Source organism: Hemitrygon akajei, chromosome 14 (genome assembly GCF_048418815.1).
Source record: "Hemitrygon akajei chromosome 14, sHemAka1.3, whole genome shotgun sequence".
Classification (NCBI taxonomy): Eukaryota; Metazoa; Chordata; class Chondrichthyes; order Myliobatiformes; family Dasyatidae; genus Hemitrygon; species Hemitrygon akajei.
Window position 1 is genome coordinate 36729164 of NC_133137.1, and position 25803 is coordinate 36754966.

Below are 25803 nucleotides of genomic sequence, written 5' to 3' on the forward strand. Positions count from 1 at the left end.
ATTGAACAATTGCGCTTAACGTTTGAGAATATGAAATATTGTCTCCCAGAAACAGAAATGCACTTGCACTTAGTAAATATGTTTATGTATTGGACACCATGCTAAAAATGGCAAGAAAAGCATTTTTTAATAAAGCTACGCAGGTCACAAATCCAACAGAACTGTTTCTTAACAATAAAAACCGATGAAAGCGGTTATATATGTTTTTAGATTTGAGGGAGTGAAACTCGCTTCAAATGCGTGAGATTTGACAGGAAGGAAATTTGGGATAAACAAATTTAAATGGTAACTACACATGCATATTTTACTTAGCACCAGCGATATAAAATTCAATATGCGTTTTTCTACAATTTCTGAAATGTTTAATGACTGGTAAATTCTAAGAACTGTATTAGGACTTATTCTTGTCTGAGTTCTTTGTCCTGGCTGGTTCGAGCATCGATCCGTTCATTATCTGTTAACGATGAGTATTGAATAGGGAACAATGTTATTAACAGAAACAGACGGTTAACGTGAGAGAATGTCCCAGCTTCAGTTCATTATATATATATAAATACACCAAAAGCGCGTATTTATAATAATTCGAAAGAAGAATAAAAATGTGGGGAAAAATCTAGACCAAAAGTGTAAATCTCAAAGAATATATATATTTTTTAAACCCTCACGAAATCCCGTCAAAGTTCTACTGGAAGGGTGTGACGGTAAAATATAGGAAGGGCAACATTCTGGGCCGCTTTTATTTGGAGCATAAATTGCCATGTTGTCATCTACAGAATTGAAGGGACCACTTCCACTTGTTTTGATAATTTTTTGTGGAGGTGACTCCTTCTTATAGGATTTACTAACTTACCGCCTACTTTCAGCAATGATATGACGCAAAGGCTTGGATTTAATACAGTTTACCGCCATTTTCTGTTTGAATTGCCACAGGACTCTACTCCCCTGGTTGATCTGACTCGTACACACATGAATGTCCATTTTCCTAGATTCGCTCCAGGTGTTCGATTCATTAGATCATTTACGTCACATCGTCATGGAAACTTCTCAAATATGTTTGCAACAAGCCGTATTTGTGTTTGCCCCTTCCTCTTGGCGCTTTAATTACGGGTCAAGGGCCACCTGTAAGAGTTGGGACTGGATCTTGCATTTTCCTGGGAGCTGGATTGAAACTGGTGAATTTGCATCTTTCACAGAGAGGGTTTAGTCTGCTTGGTTCATCTTCCAACATTAAGATTTTCACTTGGTTGCTTCCTCTAGGTCAACAGACACTTGGTGGCAAGCGAGTCCCTATGGAGAGCAACAAACACAGCAACACGCTGCACCTTATCCAAAGTGGCTCCACCCCAAAGGGGAAGGTGTTAGCCAACGGTCGCACGGAGTTGGGCAAGATTTGTCCGGGTGAGAACGGTTTCCTGATGCCGGCCAAGAAGATAAGGGATTGCGTGGCGGTCGGGGACACCGAATTTCCCTGTGCCGAGCGCCGACTGTCTCGGAGTTACGTGGTGCTCTCGCACAAGGACTCGTCGGCAATTGTTGACAATGTTGGAGTCCAGAGCGCCACCAGTCCGGGCTATCACCAACAAGCCACGCCGTTCCGAGCCCCAGACCAGAGGGACACGTGGGGCAAAAAAATGGACTTCTTGTTGTCAGTTATTGGGTTTGCTGTGGATTTGGGAAATGTCTGGAGATTTCCTTATATTTGCTATCAAAATGGTGGCGGTAAGATTCTGGTTTATATATTGTGCATCAAGTTATTTGTCCTCAAATGTCTCGGGCATCCTACTACTATGCCTAAACAAAAGAGTTTGACGAATAATTTTTACCTGCAGTGATTAAACAAATTGATCTAACACCTTGGGCCAAGAGACATGATAAGCCCATGGAAATACCCAAAATGTTTTGCTTTTGGTTGAAAATTGTAATTTCGTTTCATTTTCAGCCCGATTCCCACACTACAACATTTTAAAACATTTGGGAGAAACATGCTTATGTCCCTTGTATCTTAACAATTTGAAAAGTAACGATGTTGAATGTAATGTATCTTGGTTAAATATAATTAATTGCAGAAAACCGTATGCATCATATTTAAGTTGAAAATGATGGTGGTGTATCTGATAGGATGAAAATGGCCAGGAATCTCCACCCACCATAATCAATCACTACCATCTTCTTCGTTCACCGATTTCCAGAATCCCCGTGCCCCTCCATGAATTGGAAATCTGCGCAGCCGACTTCTCTTTTGTTATTGTGCTTTCCCGATGCCACACGGACTAACCAGCAATGAAGCTGTCCGAAGCAGAACAAGGCAAAATCCTTGGGAATTACTAAATCAGACAGCGAGTGTGTATCAGTACACCTGAACCACACTTTCTGGAAAGGAAATCGACCTGAAACCTATTTCTGTGATTTTGCTCTCCAATTGGCATTTTCTGTCTTTTATTTTCATTTCCAGCATCCGTAGTACAGGTACTTTTATTTTTGTTCGTTCAATATCACCCGCAACAAATTTGCAAGTCTTGGAGATCCAATGTGGTTGGCAGCTGTTCTCCCGCTGACGGTGAAAGACAGTTTCCAACAGTCGGCCTCTGAATTCTCCCAGGTGATCCTGTGTTACTGGAGGCTGCCTCTTGTGTCTCCAGTATAGTTTTCCATTGGCTAAGCACACCGGAAAAAGACTGTTGGTAACGTAGATGGTTCAGATGTGTAGACTGAATATCGTATGTTAAATTGATCCGTGAGCGCAGACTGGGGGGCGGGTAGACTGCGGGACTGAGACAAGGGAATGTTTGAGCAGACTGAGGATTGGGGCCATAACTCCAACGCCACAGAGAAAGCACATTTCTGAGTACCGATTCCATTGTTACTAGTTTTGTTCCAAGAGAAAGGAAAATGCGCCAACCAAATAAGAAAAGAATGCTCAATGATTAAGGTGGCGTTATGACTATAAAATTATAGTTGATGAAACAGGAGCGTTAGTTCTGGGAAACTAGGATATCAACATTACTGATAGAATAATGCAGTACCTGAGGTGGATGGTTCGCCTCGCTTACACACACGCAAGTTGCTATATGCAGGGTACATTTAACTGTCGCCATTCAACGCCTTTTGCCACATCTGTAACCTCACATGTTGCAGTTATAAATATGGCAATTTCAGCATGTTGCATCTTATACGATTTGTACACACAAACATCAATAAAATTACACGTTTATATTCTAGTGCGTGGGGATGGGGGAAGAATCTTTGTGAACTCATGTGATGTTACTGGTTATGAAAGCTCACAGCCTGAATTCTACTATTCGTCTCCTGGGCGTCCTGCCCAACTTTTCTCTTCAATTCTCCCCCCATTAACCTGCCAGCAAAACCCTTTCCGTTATAATTCCCAAGAGACTTGTAATGCTTAAGAGAACAGATCCGCACACAGTCAAAGAATAAATACACACGAGAAAGTCTGCGAATGCTGGAAATCCAAAGGAACACACACACACGCAATTTACTTGTTTCGAATGACTCTCCTGAAATGTCAGTTTCACAACTTCGTCACCGACTCTCCTGAGATGTTGGTTACACAGCTCTGCTATGACATCCTACACCGCACTGAAAGTGAGTACAAATCTTGCCAACTGCTGTTCTTTCTGCCCATATTCCCTCATAGATGGGCTGAATTATGCATAGTATACCATTAGCAAAGTTAGACATGAATTTGGAAACTCCTTAATAGCAACAATTTGCCTTTCTGACGACGTAAAATGCAGTATTGTTCATTTTCTTCTGATATACTTTAAGACTTTTAAAAATTCTTAATTGTTTCCAGCTGCGGTTTTGTCAAATCCTAAATGTCCAAATACTAATGCCCAATGCCCTGATCTTTAAACACGTTCGTTGAGGAAATAATCAAAATTATATCGCAAATTATTGCTTTCTACGTTTCATTCTACGTTCCAGCCAGAGTATATGCTCATATCAAAGGTACCATGCATGGGGTTCTATTAATCAAGTTATACTGTCAAAACTTTTCCGGTAACGTTTTTCACGGCGGAATACCGGAGAAAAGGTCGCTTGCAGCCACTGGTGAAAATTGGTGATTAAGGCAGATAGTAATAGTAGATGGAAACGTGCTTGAAACTGAAACAAAAACAGAACATTTTTGAAGATCTCTGCCAGTCGAACGGTTGCCGTGGAAAGTGAGAACTGATCGATGTTTGAAGAAGGATTCCCGACTCCAAACGTTGACCGATTTTTATTTCCATCGATGCCGCTTGCCTGTCTGAAGTCTACCAGTGAGTGCTTTGACTAGAGTTAGATAGTTGTTTGGTGGCGGGGTGTGGAGATAAGTCTCCACCAAAGGAAGTGTTTGGCAAGCTGTAGCCCCGGCTTAGCCCCCACCCCATCAGGGTCACGTGAAGTCATGGGAGCCGGTGGTGGATGGTGGTATGAGCAGCCGGTGCATATCACAAGTCCTGGTTATGAGACAATCTCTGAAGAGTATTGATAATGGCTGGGGTCACCCATCTTGTAAAGGCACTGCCCAGAAGAAGGCAATGACAAACCACTTCTGTAGAAAAAAATGCCAATGACAATCATGGTTGAGAACAACAGATGGAAGAGCATGTTCACCCATGGCATAGAACAGGGCACATCAAGATGGTGATGATGAGATAGTTATGTGAATGGAAGACTGATGCTCCCCTGGACTTTGTGTGGAGAGTGGATTTTTAGACTTAAGGCCAATCTCAAAGCTTATGAATAACACAAAGGATGGACATGTGGTAAACTGTAAGGAAGATGAAAATTGAAAGCAATAAGACTGACATGGACATGAACAGTCAAATAGCAGGCGAATTGTGGCACAGCAAATATAACATGATGGAAAGGACAGCACACAGACAAAATGCATGGTTCTTAACTGTGCACAGGAGCTGGGTACAATGACATGCAGAGAGAGTGAAAACAAAGCATATAGAATCTTAGAAAGCATAAGTAAAAATGTAGTGTACAAAACAGAGAATTTATGTTTAACTGTTTATGTTAAAAGAAATACTGGCTAGGGCACAACTGGAATGTTGTATCTAATTCTAATCATCAAGCTTGAGGAAGATAGTGAAGATTGGAGAAGATTCACTAGAATGGATCAAAGACTAGGATTTCACCAATCAAATAACAATACAAAAGATCAGTTTGCTCTCTAGGAAACAAGGAGTGACAGGAGATTTCATGGTGTTGTTGAAAATCAGGTGCATGGAGGAAAGACATTTCCATGAACAGATAGTTCCGGAACTAAGGGACATGCATTTAAAGGGGGGGAAAAGGCAAAAATTACAAGGGCATGTTTGGGAATCATTTTCATTCAGAAAATAATTATGATTTCAGAATCAGAATCAGGTTTAACATCACTGGCATATGTTGTGAAATTTGTTAACTTTGTGGCAGCAATGAGATAGATGGTAAATACAGGAAAAAGCTGAATTACAGTGAGTATATACATGTCCTTGATGATGGAAGCCACCTTTCTGAGGCACCACTCCTTAAAGATTTCTTGGATACTATAGAGGCTAGTATCCATGATAGAGATTACTAATTTTATAACTCTCTGCAGCTTACTTCAATCCTGTGCTGTAGCCCCCAGTATCCAGTCTACTAGTATACATCACTTCCTGTATATGTGATAGGAATGGAGTCACTCAAAGGTAATCAAATGTACTTTTGACAGGAAATAATTTGCTTTGCTATGAAAAAGAGCAATATGGGATTGCACTGAGCTAGGACAGATGGCAGACTCAATGGCTGAACAGTTTCCTACAGCACCAAAATAAGTCTATGATTCAGAGGTAGCAAATCTAAATAAAACTGAAGAACTCTATAAAAGCTTGTGCATGAATTCTTTGATACATATCAGTTTTAATTACAGTGCTAAATCTTTCCAGTGTTAAAATTGAACTGTCACTATATAAAATTAGCAAAGTAAATTAATAACTTTAAAAATAAGTTTTAAAGTTAGTAGGTCTTTTTCTGGAAAGTCATGAAGTTGCAGAGTGATAGAGGTCATAAAGCAGAAAATCAGGCCCTTCAGCCAAACAAGATGCTTATCCAACTGGCCCCATTTGCCCACTTTTTGGCCCATATTCCTCTAAACCAGGAGTTAATAGTATTGGTACAAGGCATAAACAAGGCTGGGAATCCCTAATCTACACCTTTCCTACTTATCTACCTGTAAAACTGTCTTTTAAAAATTTATTGTACCAACCTTAACCACTTCTTTTGGCAGCTCATTCCATATATGTACCACTCTCTGTAAAAAACAGTCTTCCTCAAACTCCAATTAAATCATTTCTGTGTTGAGCTCTTGGGCCTGTGTGGCGAGCCAGAGAGCATTGGGTGCTGAGGTTTCTGGAGCTCCTTAATTGGCTGGTTGTTGTTTAACAAGAATTGTTAATTCTTTAACCTTGCAAAGTTTATATTTTTATGCTCAGGGATTCCGTGCACCTGTATTACTTAAGCAGACTTTTATTAGCGCTTATTGCAGGGTCCAAGTTTTGAGAATGTTTCACCTCACGGTGTCGCTCGGTCAAGCACCAATGTTCTGTTGCAATTTCTATGTATAAACTCTGTTCGCCGTCTCTACATGGGAGTCTGTCTTTCCTCCGCACTCGAGTTCCATCATTGCTAGTGCACGCCCTAACACATTTCCTTCTCACCATAAACCTAAGGCCACCAGTCCTTGATGTCCCATTCCTAGGGAAAAAACCGGGTGTGTTTACCTTATCTGTGACCTTCAAGATTTTATACACCTCTGTAAGATCACACCTTAGCTTTCTTGTTGCAATGGAGCGTAGGGAGTGGACCCAAGTGCAGGACACAGGCACGGAGACTTGACACGGAGACGGACTTGGACTTGGAGCCTGGACTTGGACTTGACTGGGACACGGAGCCAGGAACTAGACATGGACACGGGACGACAAAAACAAACAACGTTAGACAATTCGTATCGCGGCTCAGAGCAGCGGCAAATGGCCAGCAATACTCAGAACAAACAACAACAGTCCATTTGCAGCTCGACTCTGGGTAGCACATGAAGCAGCAAATGGCCAGCAAAACTCAGCTTGATGGCAAGCTCTCGACTCGACCCAGAAACTGCGGATGACAGGCTCTGAAGCCAGTCCCTTATTCTTGATGGCTTGGAAGATGCATTACCGCACTGGCTAAGGTGACGGACCAGCCCCGAGTAGCTGTAAGCTGGGGTTTTTATCTTCAGATGAAGATCATGTGTCCTAATCAAGGAGCCCGGTGGAAATGAACTGAAATGAGTAGTCAATGGCACTTCTACGCTCTAAAGAAAAAAGTCTTATCCTGTCCAAACCCTCCCTATTACTCAGTACCTCGAGTTCTGACAACATTCTTGGAACTTTTTTCTGTAATGATTTCCAGTGTACACTGGAGATTGTCAATGAACATAAGGTCACATAGGTGTACTGGCCAGATGTCGTTGTATTTTGGGCTGCTTGCTTTGTACATTAGATGCTTATATATCAACACAATAAGATTCCTGTCAATGCATATTGTGTGGTAGTTTATTACAGAATGGAATAATTATTATATAAGGGTCTCTTTGAACACTGTACCTTAAATGACATGTCATTGTACATGAAGAAGTTGTATTTATCTAAGGTGTATCCTAAAAGTACCTGAGGTTAATGTTTTGTAACCCAATTATTTTCCATCATTTTCACAGCTTTAATTTCTCTTCTCAATTTCAGGTGCATTTCTCATTCCCTACACCTTAATGGCAATGTTTGGCGGAATTCCTTTGTTCTACATGGAGTTGGCATTGGGACAGTATCAGAGAACAGGAGTTATTCCTGTTTGGAAGAGGATATGTCCAATATTTAAAGGTGCTGATGTCATTATAGTATACAATACTAAAAGTCACAGCATACCGCTTTGCATACAAATTAGTCGCAAAGAAAAGAACAAATACCAAAAACTTTTCACCAATACTGAATTGTTAACAGGAATTGAAGGTTTCACACATTTAATCATAGGCACAGGGACACAACCTTTGAGCCACTGAGTCCACAATGACCATTGGAATCTACACTGAAATCATTTTATTCTCCCCCCATTCTTATCAACCCCCCCAAGATTCAGCCACTCATTCTACACATGGGGGACAATATATGGTGCCCAAACAATGTACTAACCACCACACCTTTGGGATGCATGAAGAAATTAGAAATTGGAGACAGGAAGAACTAGCAAACTCCACCCAAACAAAGCCAGCGGTCAGGAATAAACCTGGACCACTGGAACTGTGAGGCACCAGATACTGTGGGGAGGGGGTGCTAGGGGAGGTTTGGTATTGAGCATCCTATATGGTAATTAGGATAGAGGGAAAACCCATCTCCTTATAATACTTGTCTTATTTTGCTGAAAAGCAGTAAAGGATAAGAAACAGTACTGACTTTAAGCATAGTCATGAATGAAGAGCCAGTTAGGGGTTGTATCATGAAACTAAAGACATGCTGGTTGTGTAGATCAAAGAGGGAAGCAAATGGCTTCAAGATAACAACCTTAGAACTATGCTTAAATTCAAATGTCTAACTTTTTCTAGGGATTGGATACGCAATCTGTATCATTTCTCTGTACGTCTCTTTCTATTACAATACCATCATATCATGGGCTCTCTACTATTTCTACTGTTCATTCACGGCCACCTTGCCATGGACCAACTGTGACAATTCTTGGAACACACCCAACTGTATCAACTACTTTGGCAAAAATAATGTCTCCTGGAATAACTTCTCCAAGTCTCCAGCAGAAGAATTTTTTATGTAAGTGGCTTATGTTTAACCAGTGTTAAACTACTATGTCTTATGGTCAGTAGCTTCAAAGAGATGAGTTGTTGAACGGGGAGGAGGTGGTTGGTGGAGGAGGGATACAACAGGTTGTTGTATTTAATGAAATAATATTTCTGTCTTTAATACTCTATGCCAGTGTGAAACATTCAGCCATGTACTGGTAAAGAATGCCAAGTTGCCAATGGGTCCTCACAGCTGAGTATATTTCTGTTACTCAGCATACATGTTCACTTACCGGTTGGAAGTAAGAAAGCAATTCTAATGCTAGAACAGTTTTTTGACAAGGATCAACAAACTTAGCGCAAATTAGAAATTAAATTTGGACTGTAATGCTACATACATTGTCTCACCAGTAATCCATTACTGGAACATGGCAATGTGCCATGTCTGGATATAACTCAGTGTTGAGTGAAGCCACTAATGCAAACTAGGTGAAATAGAGCCTAGATTTAAATAACAGCATTGTAGTGGTTATTTGCTATTTCCACTACAGTATACGCATTCTGTCATTAAAACATAATACAAATACAAATGCTACCCTAGAGATTGGGTGGTGGGGTGGAGATACATCTTTATCAAAGGAAGTGTAAGGTGCTCCTTCACTCCACTAGCCTACAGGTCACCCTTGGACAAGGTGTAGCAGCTGCCGGGAACTCACCCCGCCACCTCCTCCTGCTGATCAGGGTCACGTGAAACCATGGGAGCAGGTGGTGGATGGTCGTATGAGCAGCTGGTGCACATCACAAGTCCTGGTTATGTGACCACTGACACCAGGCTGACAATCTCTGAAGAGTATTGATAATGGCCGGGGTCACCTGTCTTGTAAAGACACTGCACAGAAGGAGGCAATGGCAAACCAATTCTGTAGAAAAATTTGCCAAGAACAGTCATGGTCATGGATAAGAGCATGATCGCCGACTTTATACGACACGGCACATAATGATGATGGTGACCCAGGAGGTAGATTCCAAGCACAGTCCATCTCTTGGATACCATTTTGATTTAAATTGCACTTTATCACATGATTTATGATGCCCCAATAGGTTTCACTTTCAATGCAAATCTTTTGCAGTTTATTTATTATACTTTAATGTTATCAGGACTTGTCAGGGTGATTTTACAGCAAGCCAATTAGAGTGGACTCTAGTTAATTGGGACAACTCTTAAAGAACAAAAACTAATCAGGAAAATAGCCAGGATTCCCTTCCTTTATTTGGGACACTATGCTGCTTAATTGGGACAGGAGACTGTTGCCAAAAAGTTTTTAACTAGGGTCAATTGCGTGCGTTTACAAGGCTGATAGACACTACACAGTGCTTACAGCAATCTGTTTTTAAATAGCGTTAGTTGCATGAGTTTGTGTTCAATAAGCAGTGATTTTTGTCATTGATAGTTGGCGAGAAATAAGCAGTAAGACAATTCAAATCCATTTTACCACTGCGGTTTCAAGCATTGAGCCTTGGAGATTCCAGAAATGCCGGGTGTGAAAATGAGCAACACACACAAAATGCTGGAGGACTCAGCAGGTCAGACAACATCTAGGAAAAGAGTACAGTCTATGTTTCTCTATACCACTGCTATCCATGTACCTATCCAAACTTCATTTGAACAGTGACATTGAGCTTGCAAGCACGCTTGCACTGGCAGCTTGTTCCACTCTCTCATAGCCCTCTGAGTGAAGAAGTTTCTCCTCACGTTCCCCTTAAACTTTTTACCTTTCACCCTTAACCCTTGACCTCTAGTTGCATTTATCCTGAACGTTACAATGAAAATGAAGATTTCTTACTAGTGCCAGTTGATTGCACTTGTGTGGATGTTAGACACTACACCATGCTTAGAGTGACCAGTTTTTAAATAGCAAGTGTTGCATATACTTGTGTTATGTTATTCATTTGGGCTGATCTACACCAAATTAAAAAGCAGTGATTTTTGACACGACCTTATGCAAGAAAATAACAAAGGCAGTCCATTACCTGCACTAGGTGCCTGTGCTAATTTTGTTCATTTACAGTGAATGAAAAGAACAAGGCAGTGTACACTGGATAAATTCCTCTGTCGATAACAATTAGCAACTAATTGAGCTTTATAATATTGTAATAATATTGCATGTGTTCTAATTTGTTCTGTATTTCATTTAAATACATAATATGCCACTCAGTTAAGTGGCGTTTTGTCTTTCTTAAACAATTTTCATGAAACTTCAGCTAACTGGGGCAGCCACTTAATTGGGGCACAATGTACTGGTCCTGATATGTCCCAATTAACCAGAATTCATTGTACTACCTGAGGTGTTGTCACTATCATGTAGACAAATATGGCAGTAAATCTGAACAAACTAGCAAAATAGCAAACTGCTTTGGCCGAGGTGCCTGAGTGTTGTCCAGGGCAATTGTATAACCTTACTGCATAGTTCCAGAGGATCTTCCAAAATAATCTCAGGTAGCAGATGATGCTGCACCTCACACAGAAGGCAACAGCACTGAGATTGCATTAACAATCCAAGTGTGTTAAAAATTCAAAGGAGGTTTTTGCTTGTTGAGCAGGGGCCTAGATACTGTAACCTGCTGAGGCAGAAAAACGTTTTTGCTAAACTGCCACCAGGAAATGAATGATTTTTGAAGCATGATTATTGTTCAACCTCTATTATTACTATATATTCTTTATTTACCTTTCTCTTTTATGCTTAGACGGAATGTTCTGGAGATCCACAAATCCCAGGGGTTACGTTATGTGGGTGTGATCCGCTGGCAGCTTCTTCTGTGTCTCTTCGTCATCTTCACCATTGTTTACTTCAGTCTATGGAAGGGGGTTAAAACGTCCGGAAAGGTTTGTTTCAAAACATTAGGAAACATCTTTCTTTGGCAACAATATAATCCAAGATATCTTAATAAAGTTGCATACAATGATAAAGGCCCTATACATGATAAAGGGTGGCACGGCAGCATAGTGGTTAGCACAACGCTGTTACAGCTCGAGGCGGTATTCAATCTCAGTGTCCTCTGTATGTCTCCCCATGCAATGTGTGGGTTTCCCCTGGGCTCTCCAGCGTCCTTTCATAGTCCAAAGATGTACCTGGTAGCTTCATTGGTCATTGTCAGTTGTCCCGTGATTAGGTCAGGGTCGAATTAAGTTTGTCAGGAGCTGCTGGGCTGGAAGTGCCTATTCAAAGATTCAAAATACATTTATTATCATAGTATGTATACAGTACACAACCCTGAGATCCGTCCTCTCAAGGGCAGCCGTGAAAATAAAGAAACACCATGGAACATCCAACATGCAAAAAAAACAGAACAAATTGTGGAAATGGCAAAAAAACGAGCAAATAACACCCATAATATTATGTTAGCCGCCCAATCAAAACAACAAGTTGGACCAATTTAAACGCCAGCACTCAGCATTAACAACACTCAATTGCATGTGATGATGTCACCTCGACTGGTGATGAAATGTTTGTGGTCTAAGCTCCAGGCTTGGCAAACAACCCTACGAAAGAGGGCATATTGTTTGGATCGGCAATCCCCTCTCCCTCAGATCCCATCGTCAGCTCCTGGGCCCTCAGAGGCTCCATCTTCCTCTCACCCCAGCCCTCCCTTCTCCACCGACACCACCAGCCTCCTTCCCTCCTCTGATCCCATCTCTCATCCGTGCCAGGTCTTTACCATTCCCTCCGACCTTCAACTCTCTAAGGCAGAGCGCTCTGTCCTCAGTAAGGGCCTCATCTTTGTCCCCTTCGCCCACACCTCAGCGAATTCCGCGTACGCCATGATGCCGAACTCTTCTTCCACCGGCTCCGTCTCCGAGCTTACTTCTTTGACAAGAACTCTCCCACCCCTACCAATGACTCCTTCTCCTGTCTTCAACCCTCTTCCTCTTCATGGACACCCAGCTCTGGTCTTCTGCCTGCTCTGGATCTCTTTATTGCTAATTGCCAACGGGACATCAACTGTCTCAACTTCACCACACAGTGTTCCAATTCCAACCTCACTCCTTCCGAACGCTCTGCTCTCCACTCCCTCCGCACCAACCCCAACCTCACTATAAAACTCGCTGATAAGGGGGGAGCTGTTGTAGTTTGGTATACTGACCTCTACCTGGCCGAGGCATAGCGACAACTCTCTGATACCTCCTCTTATCTACCCCTTGATCATGACCCCACTACGGAGCACCAGGCCACTGTCTCTTATACCATCACCAACCTTATCAGCTCTGGGGATCTCCCATCCACTGCCACCAACCTCATAGTTCCCACACCCCGCACTTCCCGTTTCTACCTCCTACCCAAGATCCACAAACCTGCCTGTCCAGGTAGACCCATTGACTCAGCTTGCTCCTGCCCCACTGAACTCATTTCTGCATACCTTGACACTATTTTATCCCCCCTTCTTCAATCCCTTCCCACCTATGTTCATGACACTTCTCACGCTTTGAATTCTTTTAATGATTTTAAGTTCCCTGGCCCCCACTGCCTTATTTTCACCATGGACGTCCAGTCCCTATATACCTCCATCCCTCACCCGGACGGTCTCAAAGCTCTTCGCTTCTTTTTGGATTCCAGACCTAACCAATTCCCCTCTACCACCACTCTCCTCCATCTAGCGGAATTAGTTCTTACTCTAATTCCTCCTAATTTCTCCTTTGGTTCCTCCCACTTCCTCCAAACCAAGGGTGTAGCCATGGGCACCCGCACGGGTCCCAGTTATGCCTGCCTTTTTGTTGGCTTTGTGGAACAGTCCATGTTCCAAGCCTATACAGGTATCCGTCCCCCTCTTTTCCTTTGCTACATCGATGACTGCATTGGCGCTGCCTCCTGCACGCATGCTGAGCTCATTGACTTCATTAACTTTGCCTCCAACTTTCACCCTGCCCTCATATTTACCTGGTCCATTTCCGACACCTCTCTCCCCTTTCTTGATCTTTCTGTCTCCATCTCTGGAGACGGCCTATCTACTGATATCTACTAGAAGCCTACAGACTCTCACAGCTACATGGACTATTCCTCTTCCCACCCTGTCTCTTGCAAAAATGCTATCCCCTTCTCACAATTCCTCCGTCTCCGCCGCATCTGCTCTCAGGATGAGGCTTTTCATTCCAGGACGAAGGAGATATCTTCCTTTTTTAAACAAAGGGGCTTTCCTTCATCCACCATCAACTCTGCTCTCAAACGCAACCCTCCCATTTCCCGCACATCTACCCTCACTCCATCCGCCCGCCACCCCACTCGGGATAGGTTTCCCCTTGTCCTCACCTACCACTCCACCAGCCTCCGGGTCCAACGTATAATTCTCTGTAACTTCTGCCACCTCCAACGGGATCCCACTACCAAGCACATCTTTCCCTCCCCCACTCTTTTTGCTTTCCGTGGTGATTGCTCCCTACGCGACTCCCTTGTTCATTCACCTCCCCCCCCCCATCCTTTCTTACCGACCTCCCTCCTGGCACTTACCCTTGTAAGCGGAACAAGTGCTACACCTGCCCTTACACTTCCTCCCTCACCACCATTCAGGGCCCCAGACAGTCCTTCCAGGTGGGGCGACATTTTACCTGTGAGTCCGCTGGTGTGGTATACTGCGTCCGGTGCTCCCGGTGTGGCCTTTTATATATTGGTGAGACCCGACGCAGACTGGGAGACCATTTCGCTGAACACCTACGCTCTGTCCGCCAGAGAAAGCAGGATCTCCCAGTGGCCACACATTTTAAATCCACATCACATTCCCATTCTGATATGTCTATCCATGGCCTCCTCTACTGTCAAGATGAAGCCACACTCAGGTTGGAGGAACAACACCTTATACACCGGCTGGGTAGCTTCCAACCTGATGGCATGAACATTGACTTCTCTAACTTCTGTTAATGCCCCTCGTTCTTACCCCATCCCTGACATATTTAGTTTTTTTCCTCCTCTTTTTTTCTCTCTCTCTCTGCCCATCACTCTGCCTGTTCTCCATCTCCCTCTGGTGCTCCCCTCCCCATTTCTTTCTCCCTAGGCCTCCCATCCCATGATCCATTCCCTTCTGCAGCTCTGTATCCCTTTTGCCAATCATCTTTCCGGCTCTCAGCTTCACCCCACCCCCTCTGGTCTTCTCCTATCATTTTGCATTTTCCCCTCCCCCTTCTACTTTCAAATCTCTTACTATCTTTCCTTTCAGTTAGTCCTGACGAAGGGTCTCGGCCTGAAACGTCGACAGTGCTTCTCCCTATAGATGCTGCCTAGCCTGCTGTGTTCCTCCAGCATTTTGTGTGTGTTGCTTGAATTTCCAGCATCTGTAGATTTCCTCGTGTTTGATATTGTATGGATTGTGCTTTAGAGGAAAATGGATTATAGAGATACAGTGTAATATGATAGAAAAAGGCATGTTACTGAAAGATTTTAACAAGATGTATCTGTTGCAGATAGTCTGGGTGACGGCCATACTGCCCTATCTGGTGCTTTTTGTCCTTTTGATAAGAGGAGCCACTTTACCTGGAGCATGGCGAGGTGTGGCCTTCTACCTCAAACCAAACTGGAAGAAGCTGCTGGACACAAATGTGAGTGCAAATAACAGTAAGATCCGATTTAATGAAATAATTATTTTAACATCACAGTATTCTGACCTGATACCATTGAGCACATCTACAAAGAGTGCTGCCGCAGGGGAGCAGCATCCCTCATCAAGGACCCCCTCCATCCTGTCCATGCTCTCTTCTCACTGCTGCCATCAGGGGAGAGGTACAGGAGCCTTAGGTCACACCCACCACGTTCAGGAATAGTTATTATCCTTCAACCATCAGGTTCCTGAACCAGCTTGAGTAACTTCACTCACCTCAACACTGAACTGATTCCACAAACTACTTTCAATGACTCCATAACTCGTGTTCTCAATATTATATATCTATTTACACTTTTTAAAAATTATTTGCAATTTGTCTTCTTTTGCACATTGGTTGTTTGTGGTCAATTTTTCACTGATTCTTTTGTATTTTTGTTTTACTGTGAATGTCTTCAAGAAAATGGATCTTGATTAGATCTTGATTAACAAGAGCATCAATGGTTATGGGGAGAAGACAGGGGAGTGGGGATGACTGGAAGAATGGGATCAGCCCATGATTGAATGGTGGAGCAGACTTGATGGGCCAAATAGCCTACTTCTGTTCCTTTATCTTATGGTTTTATGGTCTTAAAATGAATCTCCGGGTAGCATAAAAGCCAGGACCAACAGGCTCCAGGACAGCTTCTTCCACCAGGCCATCAGACTGATTAATTCATGCTGATACAATTGTATTTCTCTGTTATATTGACTGTCCTGTTGTACATACTATTAATTATAAATTGCACATTGCACATTTAGCCAGAGACATAATGTAAAGATTTTTACTCCTCATGTATATGAAGGATGTAAGTAATAAAGTCAATTCAATTCAATTCATGTGGTGACATATACATACTTTGATAATAAATTTACTTTGCACTTTGAAACTTTGAACTAAACAGTCACTGAATATGAGCTTAGATTTGGAAACACATATTCAGCAGAGATTTATTGGTTATGGTAGAGGCAACATCCTAACTTTGAGTTCGATCTTTACGTGTAACCAGCACAAACGATACTATTGATCCAGCAGGGATTTCAGCAAGTTACCAGCACAAATTGAAGCTAGCCTGTCTGGTTATAGTCTGTACCCGTTAAAGGTATATTATGGGTTGAGTAGGATTGGAGGAAGCAAATCTGATTGGAAGACAGTGAAGAATGACACAGCAGGGAAGAGAGAAGGCTTGGCTGTTCGGATGTTGCACTCATGGTCTTGATGCAGTACGTTGGAAGCATGTCCTGCATCAACTGTGGGACTGCAGGCTCCTCAGGTAGCTTTAGAGGTGGACTCCAGGAATCCATCCTTCAGGAATTGGATCTGATGCCAGGTTGCCATAGTCAGGCTAAGTGTATGTAACCAGATTAAATCAATGGAAGGTGACTGACTTGTCTTTTCTGAAGTATCCTTCCTGTTGTTTATAGTGTGATCCACCGTGAAGTTGACAATGGTCCTGGATGGGGTCCAAAACAGAAATGCTGGGATCGGAGCAGAAAGACATGCTGGCTGATGTCATGATATACCTGTTTTGTTTGGTGTTTTATCTTTTAATATGCTCCCTTCAATCTAAAGTTTAACCAAATCTTTGATCAACTGCAACATACCCTCTAATTTTTTTTTAAAGTTGTGTGGACCAACCATTTTTCTCAGCAGGAAATTTTTACTGGGCCTGAAAGCTGCGCAGCACTTTGTATTGAGTTTATATAAAAAGACATTGGCTTTGTGGGAGAAGCTGGAGAGTGGTAGTAGATGGTTGCGTCTCTGACTGGAGGCCTGTGACTAGTGGAGTGCCACAGGGATTGGTGTGGAGTCCGTTGTTGTTTGTCATCTATAGCAATGATCAGGATGATAATGTGGTTAACTAGATTAGCAAATTTGTGGATGATACCAAGATTGGGGGTGGAGCGTACAGTGAGGAAGACTATCATGACTTGCAGTGGGATCTGGACAGCTGGAAAGATGGACTGAAAAATGGCAAATGGAATTTACTGCAGACAAGTGTTGCACTTTGGGAGGACCAAGCAGGGCAGATCTTACACAGTGAACAGTAGGGTACTGCGGAGCGCTGTGAAACAAAGGGATCTGGGAACACAGGTCCATAATTCAATGAAAGTGGCATCACAAGCAGATAGATCATAAAGAAAGCTTTTTCCCCTTTGACCTTCAAAAATCAAAGTACTAAGCGCAGGAGATGGGATGAGATGTTGAAGTTGGATAAGATATTGGTGAAGCCTAATTTGGAGTATCGTGTGCAGTTTTGGTCACCTACCCACAGGAAAGATGTACATAAGTTTGAAAGAAAGCAGAGAAAATTTACAAGAATGTTGCTGGGACTGAAGAACCTGAGTTATAAGGAAGAATTGAATAGGTTAGGACTGTATTCCTTGGAACGTAGAAGATTGAGAGGAGATTTTATAGAGGTATACAAAATTATGAGGGGTATAGATAGGGTAAATGCAAGCAGGCTTTTTCCACTGAGGTTGGGTAGAACTATAACTGGATGTCATGGGTTAAGGAGCATATGAGGGAGAACATCTTCACTCAGAGGGTCGTAGAGTGTGGAATGAGCTGCCTGCACAAGTGGCGCATGCGAGCTCAATCTCAATGTTTAAGCGGAGTTTGGATAGATACACGGATAGCAGGGGTATGGAGGACTATGGTCCAGGTGCATGTGAATAGGACTAGGCAGTTTAAATGGTTTGGCATGGACTGCATGGGCCAAAGGGCCAGTTTCTGTGCTGTATTTTTCTATAACTCTAGGATTTATAATAAATCAAAAGATATTGCTTAATCTTAATGCCGTATGAAAAAATAATGTCTCCTTTTTCCAGTTCTGTTTACTGAAGGTATGACCATTTCTGAAGTTGATATTAATTCACTAGAGATTCATTTAAATTGCTGAATGTTGCTAACAGCCCCAGTATTGCTGATAATATCTGAAAATTTCATCTTTTGTGAAATGTTGACTACCAAAATCTTTACAGCATCTTTCCTTGCCACCCTTCTTCAGTATTGGTATTCACTTCTACCAAATATTTTTATTTTTAGACAAACGTAAGTAAAGCCAAATCATAGGATTGTATTTGGAAGGTATCATTTTGTGATTTGAATAACTGTTGCAATAGTACTCTTTGCCTCACACACATTAGTACGTTCCTCATCCTTGCAGACAGCTGGCTCTTGCATCCATTAGCCACAACCTTAGCTACAGACAAATACTCATCTCCAGGTGAACGGGGCCTCTAAAAGGAAAATGAGTTTATTATTCCAACGGAACAAGAGAGAAGCCCTTGCAAATGTAAATCATAGATTTAAACACCCATCTGGTTTATGCACAGCCTTTATTTATGCATCTATTGCTTTGTGAGCATCATTTTAATAATAGACTTGCTTTCTGTAATTAAAGACTGCGACCTGAGAGTTTCCATCCTTGGACAGTCTACAAATTATACAGGCGCTTAAAACATAAACTCAATGTCAGTTAATTAACATTTCCAGTTAATTGCATCTATTTTTTGCTTTATTTCAAGTTTTTTTGGAACCAAAAGCCTCCATTTTCTTGGATTTCTGCCACAAAAAAATTTTAATTTGTGAACATGACTTGAACTCTGTCTTAAACTTTGCAATGGGACAATATGAAGATGTATCCATCAGGAAATAACAGCTGATTGATTGATCAAAATTGGAAGGCGTAGATATAGAGACATAGACATAGAATATTACAGCACCCATTGACTATGATGTGCCGACCTTTTAACCTACATACTCTAATATTGGAGTAGCGGGATGGAGGTATGTCTCTAATAAAGGAGGTATAAGGCACTCCTTCCCTCTGCTAACCTGCAGGTCACCCTTGGACAAGGTGTAGCACCTGCTTAGCTCCCCAATCAGGGTCATGTGAAACCATGGGAGCAGGCGGTGGATATCACAAGTCCTGGTTACATGACCACTAATGCCAGGCAGACAATCCCTGAAGAGCACTGATGATGGCTGGGGTTGCCCGTCTTGTAAAGACACTGCCCAGAAGAAGGCAATGGTAAACCACTTCTGTAGAAAAATTTGCCAAGAGCAATCATGGTCATGGAAAGACCATGATCACCCAGGTCATACAACACAGCACATAACGATCAATTGGACTCTAAGCTGAATTTAACCTTTCTCTCCCACATAGTTCTCCATTTTTCTGTCATTCATGTGCCTGTCTAAAAATCTCTTACATATTTCTAATGTATTTTCCTCTGCTGTCACCCTTGGCAGGGCATTCCATGCACTGACCACTCTCCGTTTAAAAATAACTTGCCTCTGGCATCCCCTCTATTCTTTCTTCCGATCACTTTAAAATCATGCCACTTTCAGCTTCCTGACTGGAAAATCTCTTTGCAAAATTAGGCAATGTTCTTGTGTTTGATCACTAGCCAGAACTGTTTGTGAGCTGAAAAGGAGCCGAATAAATTCTGTAGGACTGAACATCAGCTGTGAACAGGTTTGGGCTCAGCTACGGGGCCTTTCCATAATCTGCCAGTGCTCACTGTCCATGCTCACATCTGAAGAGTGCTGGCTGGGCTGGCCTTAGAGACCTGTTAACAATTATGAAACCATCATGCAGTGACAAACAGCAGCTTTGTAGCTGAGAGAGAGAAGTACAGAGAGATAGGAGGGAAATTTTATTTTAGATTATCTCTGGTGATTAATTACATATAAACATAAGAGAGACTATTCTTTATTTTCTATTTCTGATGCAAAAATATCCAACATATCTATGATGTTGCCAGATCATTATATATCAGTTAATAATTTGATCTTCTTGGCAGAATGAGGATGCCTTGTTTCCACCCCAGTTTTGTGGGTTCTCAGCAATGTTCTCTCTAATTTGTAATGGTCACTGCACAAAAATCTTGTGTTTTACAATTTTATACAACAACATGTGCACATTGAACAATTTCTTCAATAAAGACAGTGTAAATAAGCCAATTCTAAAATCTGCAAATCATCGCAAACTTCACATTGTCGACACCATCCGCATCAGAAACCAGAAGAGGAAATGTGCTTGTGTACAATCATGAAATATACTTAACAAGCCAATGAGGTAGAGGGTGACAACCTTTTGTGTGCTGTTTAAATTATTCTGTGCGTTAGTAGCAAAAGGAATGCTCGTACACACCTTAGAGGGAACATTAGTTCTGAGGTAACTGATGGGATGGGGAGTTCTGGTGGAGTGAGGTAGTGCATCGTTTTTGCAGGATTTATACACAGCCCTGAGGTTCTCAGTACCAACCTGAATGCTCCTTCCCCACTATGATCAGTCATGGGACCGGAGATCTAGTTAAATCCACAAGAGACTCTCCTCCTAGAGATCAGAATTGGGTGACTGTATTGGAAGCTCATCGTTGGTCTTGCCTAATGAGTAATTAGGGCTTCACATCGATAATGTTGGGAGATTACAATGACTTTGGTTCATGTACCTTTCCAATGAATTTGGAGGTTTTTGTGGAGACAGTGTTGGTGGTATTTTTCCAATGCTGTGAAATGTCTGCTGTTGGTATTCCATGTCTCAGAATCATATGGAATTAAACATATGAAATAAGCCTATTCCTCCCCGTGGAATGTGTGAGTTTTCTCTGGGTCCTCCGGTTTCTTTCCAAAGTCCAAAGATGCATTGGATGGGATAATTGGTCATTGTAATTTGTCCCGTGATTAAGCTAGAGTTCAATCGGGGGTCGCTGAATGGCATGGCTCAAAGGTCCCGATGTGCCTATTCCGTGCTGTCTCTCAATAAGTAAATGAATACGGGAAGGGAGAGAATCACTGAGCTGAATGATTATTAAATACCTTTTCCTCAATTGACTGAAGACTGTTCCGGACCACTAAAGCTGGTGTTTAGTTTGATCATCGATGTGATAACAACACAGGATTGGCCTTTCAGTCCCTCTACTCCCTGCCAGCTCCCAAAGGAGCAATCTTATTAATTCCACTCACCTTTCCTCATTTCCTGATAGCTAACATCATTTGCATTCTTGCAGTCCTTTTTTAAAGATTCCTCTAAATCCTTATAACAGCGATGTCAGTTGACTTCTTTTCCAAATTCAAATGAATATGGTCCTCCTGTCCACTGAAGGTAATACATACGGCTAATGGACTCCAGTTCATTGGGACACATCAGCACCAGTACATTTAGGGATGCCCCAGGTAGTTGAAGGTTCATGTAAATAGTTCAAACAGTAAAAAAACAACAAACTAATTTTAACTGAGTAACAAATTATGTATTTAAATGAAGTACAGAAAAATTAGAACACTATAATTACTACTACAGTACTATAAAACTGTGGATTAGTTCCTAAAAGTTATCAATAGTAGAATTCATCCAATGTACACTGCTGTGTTTTTAATTGATTGTAAATGAACAAAATCATTGCAGGCACCTAGTGCAGATAATGGACTGCCTTCATACAATGATTGCATCCTCCAAATCTTTGTTTTCATTGTAACATTCTAGATGATTGTCAATACCCTCAAATTCTTCGCAGTTCCTAATGTTGAAGTAGTGAAATTGTTTCATTTTTACTTCTGGCAGTTTCTGGCACCTCCAAGCTTTGAATGCTTGAAACCACAGTGAGCAAAACAGTTCTGAATTGTCTTAATACTTATTTCTTGCCAATTAGCAGTGACAAAAATCACTCCATTTTGAATATAAACAAATGCAACTGATGCTATTAAAAAACCGTTTGCTCTTAGCAGTGTCGTGTTTAAAAGCCGCACAAGTGCATGTGTCTGATGCTAATTGTTCAGCAACAGTCTCCTGTTGGTATAGTGTCCTAACTAAACAAAGTGACTCCCAGCTATTTTCCTGATTAGTTTTTTATCTTTAAAAGTTGTCCCAAATAAGTGGCTGCCCCAATTAACTAATGGCCAAATAAAAAGGAATCCACAGTATTGGCCACCTGATTCCTGTTTTAGCATTCACTTTGAGAGGGCCAGAATATAAAAACAAGGATGTTGTGCCTCAACTTTAAATGGCATTGGTCAGACCACATCTGAAGTATTATGAGCAGTTTTGGATCCCATATCTGAGAAAGAATATGCCGGTATTGCGGACGGTCCAGAAGAGGTTTATGAGAATGTTACCGGGAATGAAAGGGTTCGTGAATGAGGCGGCGCACTTGATGGCTCTGGGCCTGTACTGGCTGGAGTTTAGAAGAATGAGGAGTGTTGGAGGGGGGAAATGTCATTGAAATCTACCGAATACTGAAAGGCCTAATTAGAGTGAATGTGAAGAGGATGTATTTTAACAGGCAGAGAGTCTAGGTCCAGAGAGCACAACCTCAAACTACAGTGACGTCTATTTAGAACAAAGACGAGGAGGAATTTCTTTGGTAGTGAATCTGTGGAATTCAGACAGCTGTGGATATCAAATTATTGGGTATATTTAAAACAGAGTTTGATGGGTTCTTAATAAGGGCATCAAAGGTTAGGGAGTGATGGCGAAAGACTGGGATTGAGAGGGAAAATAAATCAGCCATGATTGAATGGTGGAGCAAACTTGATCAGCCAAATAGGCTAATTGTGATCCTGTGTGATATGGTCTGTTTTGAGGAGGTTAAAGTTCATGAGGAAGGAGTCATGGAATACACAGACTGTAGCACACACAGGCCTTAGGCCTGAGCTGGAAAGGAAGGACACTGAAGAGTTTGTGCAACTGTTTCTTCCTTTGTAAGAGTTCTGGTTCAAGCAAAATTAGATAGATGATACAAGCTTCTTTTTCACTTTTAGACTTCACCCTTATTTAAGCTGGGAGTCCCTTTTATGGTTGCCCGACACCTTAAATCTACATGGACCATGCAAAATGAAATGATAAAACTTCCTGAACAAAAGTATGCTGCTTTTCTGATTGGAAAAAGTAAGCAGAGATTTCAATACACCCAATGCACAAACCAGCAATGCTTAAATCTCTACAAGTCAGTCAATTTCATCCAGAACCAAGTTGACTTTAGGTTGAATATGAGTCAAGCTATTCTCTGACCTGTGGAGATAAAATATGATTCGTTTTCTTTTTTAGGTCTGGGTGGATGCAGCTACACAGATTTTCTTCTCGATGGGCCCTGGATTTGGTGTGATCATGGCTTTAGCAAGTTACAACCAGTTCAACAATAACTGTTACCGGTAGGTCTATGTAATATGTGTTTTGAACCCCTTATTTAAGAAAGGATGTGCTGACATTGGAGAGGGTTCAGAGGAGGTTTGTGAGAATGATTCCAGAAATGAAAGGGTTAGCATATGAACAGCGATTGAAGGCTCTGGCTCTGCACTCACTGGACTTTAAAAGGATGGGGGTGAGGAGGGAATGAAATCTATCAAATGTTGAAAGGGCTAGATAAAATGCATGTGAAGAGGATGTTTCCTTTGTTGGGGGTGTCTAGGACCACAGGCACAGCTTCAGAATAGAGGTAAGTCCATTTAGAACAGAGATGAGGAGGAATTTCTTTAGCCAGAGAGTGGTAAATCTGTAGAATTCGTTGCCACAGGTGGCTGTGAAGTCCAGGTCACTGGGTGCATTAATGGTGGAGAATGATTCATTCTTGATTAGTCAGGGCATGAAAAGTTATGGGGAGAAGGCAGAAGAATGAGATTAAGAGGGAAATTGATCAGCCATGATGAAATGCTGGAGCAGACTCGATGGGATGAATGGCCTATTTCTGCTCCAATGTCTTATGGTCCATATAATAATGTTCAAACAAATTCAAAATAATATTGCACACTTTCCTAACCCCTTGCCAATATTGTTCCAAAAAGATTATGATGGTTCAAGATATAATGCATTAATTGTACTCAATTAGCTGATCTCATAGTCCACAAATAAAGGAAGTGTTCATGTCTAATGCCAGAAATATGTCTGGGGTTAGGAGGAAGAAGTCGCGGTCCATGTAGTTACCAATGAAATGGGCAGGATGAATGACAAGCTTTGACCAGCGGCCAATCCAGACACCGGAGATTTTGAGAGGAGGAGACTTCAAGCAGGTCCACTGCCCAAGGATAAAAGGCAGCAGCGAGATGGTACAGAGTAAAAGAGCTTTGACTATTGACTAGTTGGTGTTTGGGATTGATTAGTAAGAGCAAATTAAAGAAAGGCAGGGACAAGCGCAGTGGCCATTGTTGCAGCAGCCATCATCTGAGTGGACAGAGTCAGAGTGGTGATCTTGAGGCTTTACTTCCTCAGGGATTCACTCAAGAGAAAACAAAGGAAAGAAAATCTCAAGTTTTTAACTACCCTTATTTATATCTGCTCAGCTAAGACAGTAGAGATGCCAGGCAGGATGGTGGAATGCTTCTCTTGCAGGATGTGGGAAGGCAGAGAAACCTCCAGAGTCCCTGACGACTACAACTGTGAGAAGTGCATCCAGCTGCAGCTTCTAACAAACCACATTAAGGAGTGGAACTGGAACTGGATGAACTCCAGATCATTCGGGAGGCTGAGGGGTTGATAGATAGGACATATAGAGAGGTAATTACCCCCAGGACACAGGAAACTGAATGACAGACAGGAAGGGGAAAGGGATTAAGGAGCCAGTGTTGAGTACCCCCGTGGCCATCCCCCTCAACAACAAGTATATCACTTTGGATACTGTCAGGAGGAGAATTGCAGAAACCTACCAGAGGAAAGTCACAGTGGTCAGGTCTCTGGCTTTGAGTCTACTTCTATGACTCAGAAGGGAAGGGGCAAGAAGAGGCATGCTCTGGTGATAGGGGAACGGACAGGAGGTTCTGTGGGTGAGAACGAGACTCCCAGATGGTATGTTGCCTCCAGGGTGCCAGGGCTAAGACATCTCAGATCGAGTCCTCAGCATTCCTGAGTGGGAGGGTGAACAGCCAGAAGTCATGGTCAATGTAGGTACCAATGGCATGGGTAGGATGAATGACAAGGTTCTGCATAGTTCAGGGAATTAAGTGCTAAGTTAAAGGGCAGGACCGCTAGGGTTGTGATCTCAGGATTGCTACCCATGCCACGTGCTAGTGAGGTGAGAACTAGGAAGATTATACAATTTCGTACATGGTGAAGGAGTTGGTGTAGGAAGGGGGGCATAAGATTTTTGGATCATAGAGTTCTCTTCCAAGGAAGTTGGGACCTGTATAGGAGAGACAGCTTGCATCCAAATTGGAGGAGGCCTAATATCCTAGTGGGAAGGTTTGTTAATGCTGCATGGTGGTGTTTAAACTGGAGTTGCAAAGGGAGGGGAACTAGAGTGTCAGAACAGTTAGTGGGGAGTTTGCAGAGACAGATGTTGGTAAGACCTCAGACAAAGTCAGTCAAAAGGTTAAGCATGGTGTGACTGGTGTCCTGAACTGCGTAAATTTCAATGCAAGAAATATCAGAGGAATGGCAGGTAATAGT

General features: G+C 42.1%; 1 protein-coding gene across 1 annotated transcript in view; it reads left to right on the forward strand.

Annotated features, from left to right (window-relative positions):
* Positions 1–1159: 1159 nt before the first annotated feature.
* slc6a4b (solute carrier family 6 member 4b) overlaps positions 1160–25803 on the forward strand; it is a 73997-nt gene continuing 49353 nt past the window's right edge. The window contains exons 1-6 of the mRNA XM_073065838.1: positions 1160–1719; positions 7755–7889; positions 8609–8828; positions 11543–11681; positions 15246–15380; positions 23473–23576. Coding sequence (XP_072921939.1) covers positions 1290–1719; positions 7755–7889; positions 8609–8828; positions 11543–11681; positions 15246–15380; positions 23473–23576 — 1163 coding nt within the window. The 5' untranslated portion in view covers positions 1160–1289. The remainder of the gene's footprint in view (positions 1720–7754; positions 7890–8608; positions 8829–11542; positions 11682–15245; positions 15381–23472; positions 23577–25803) is intronic.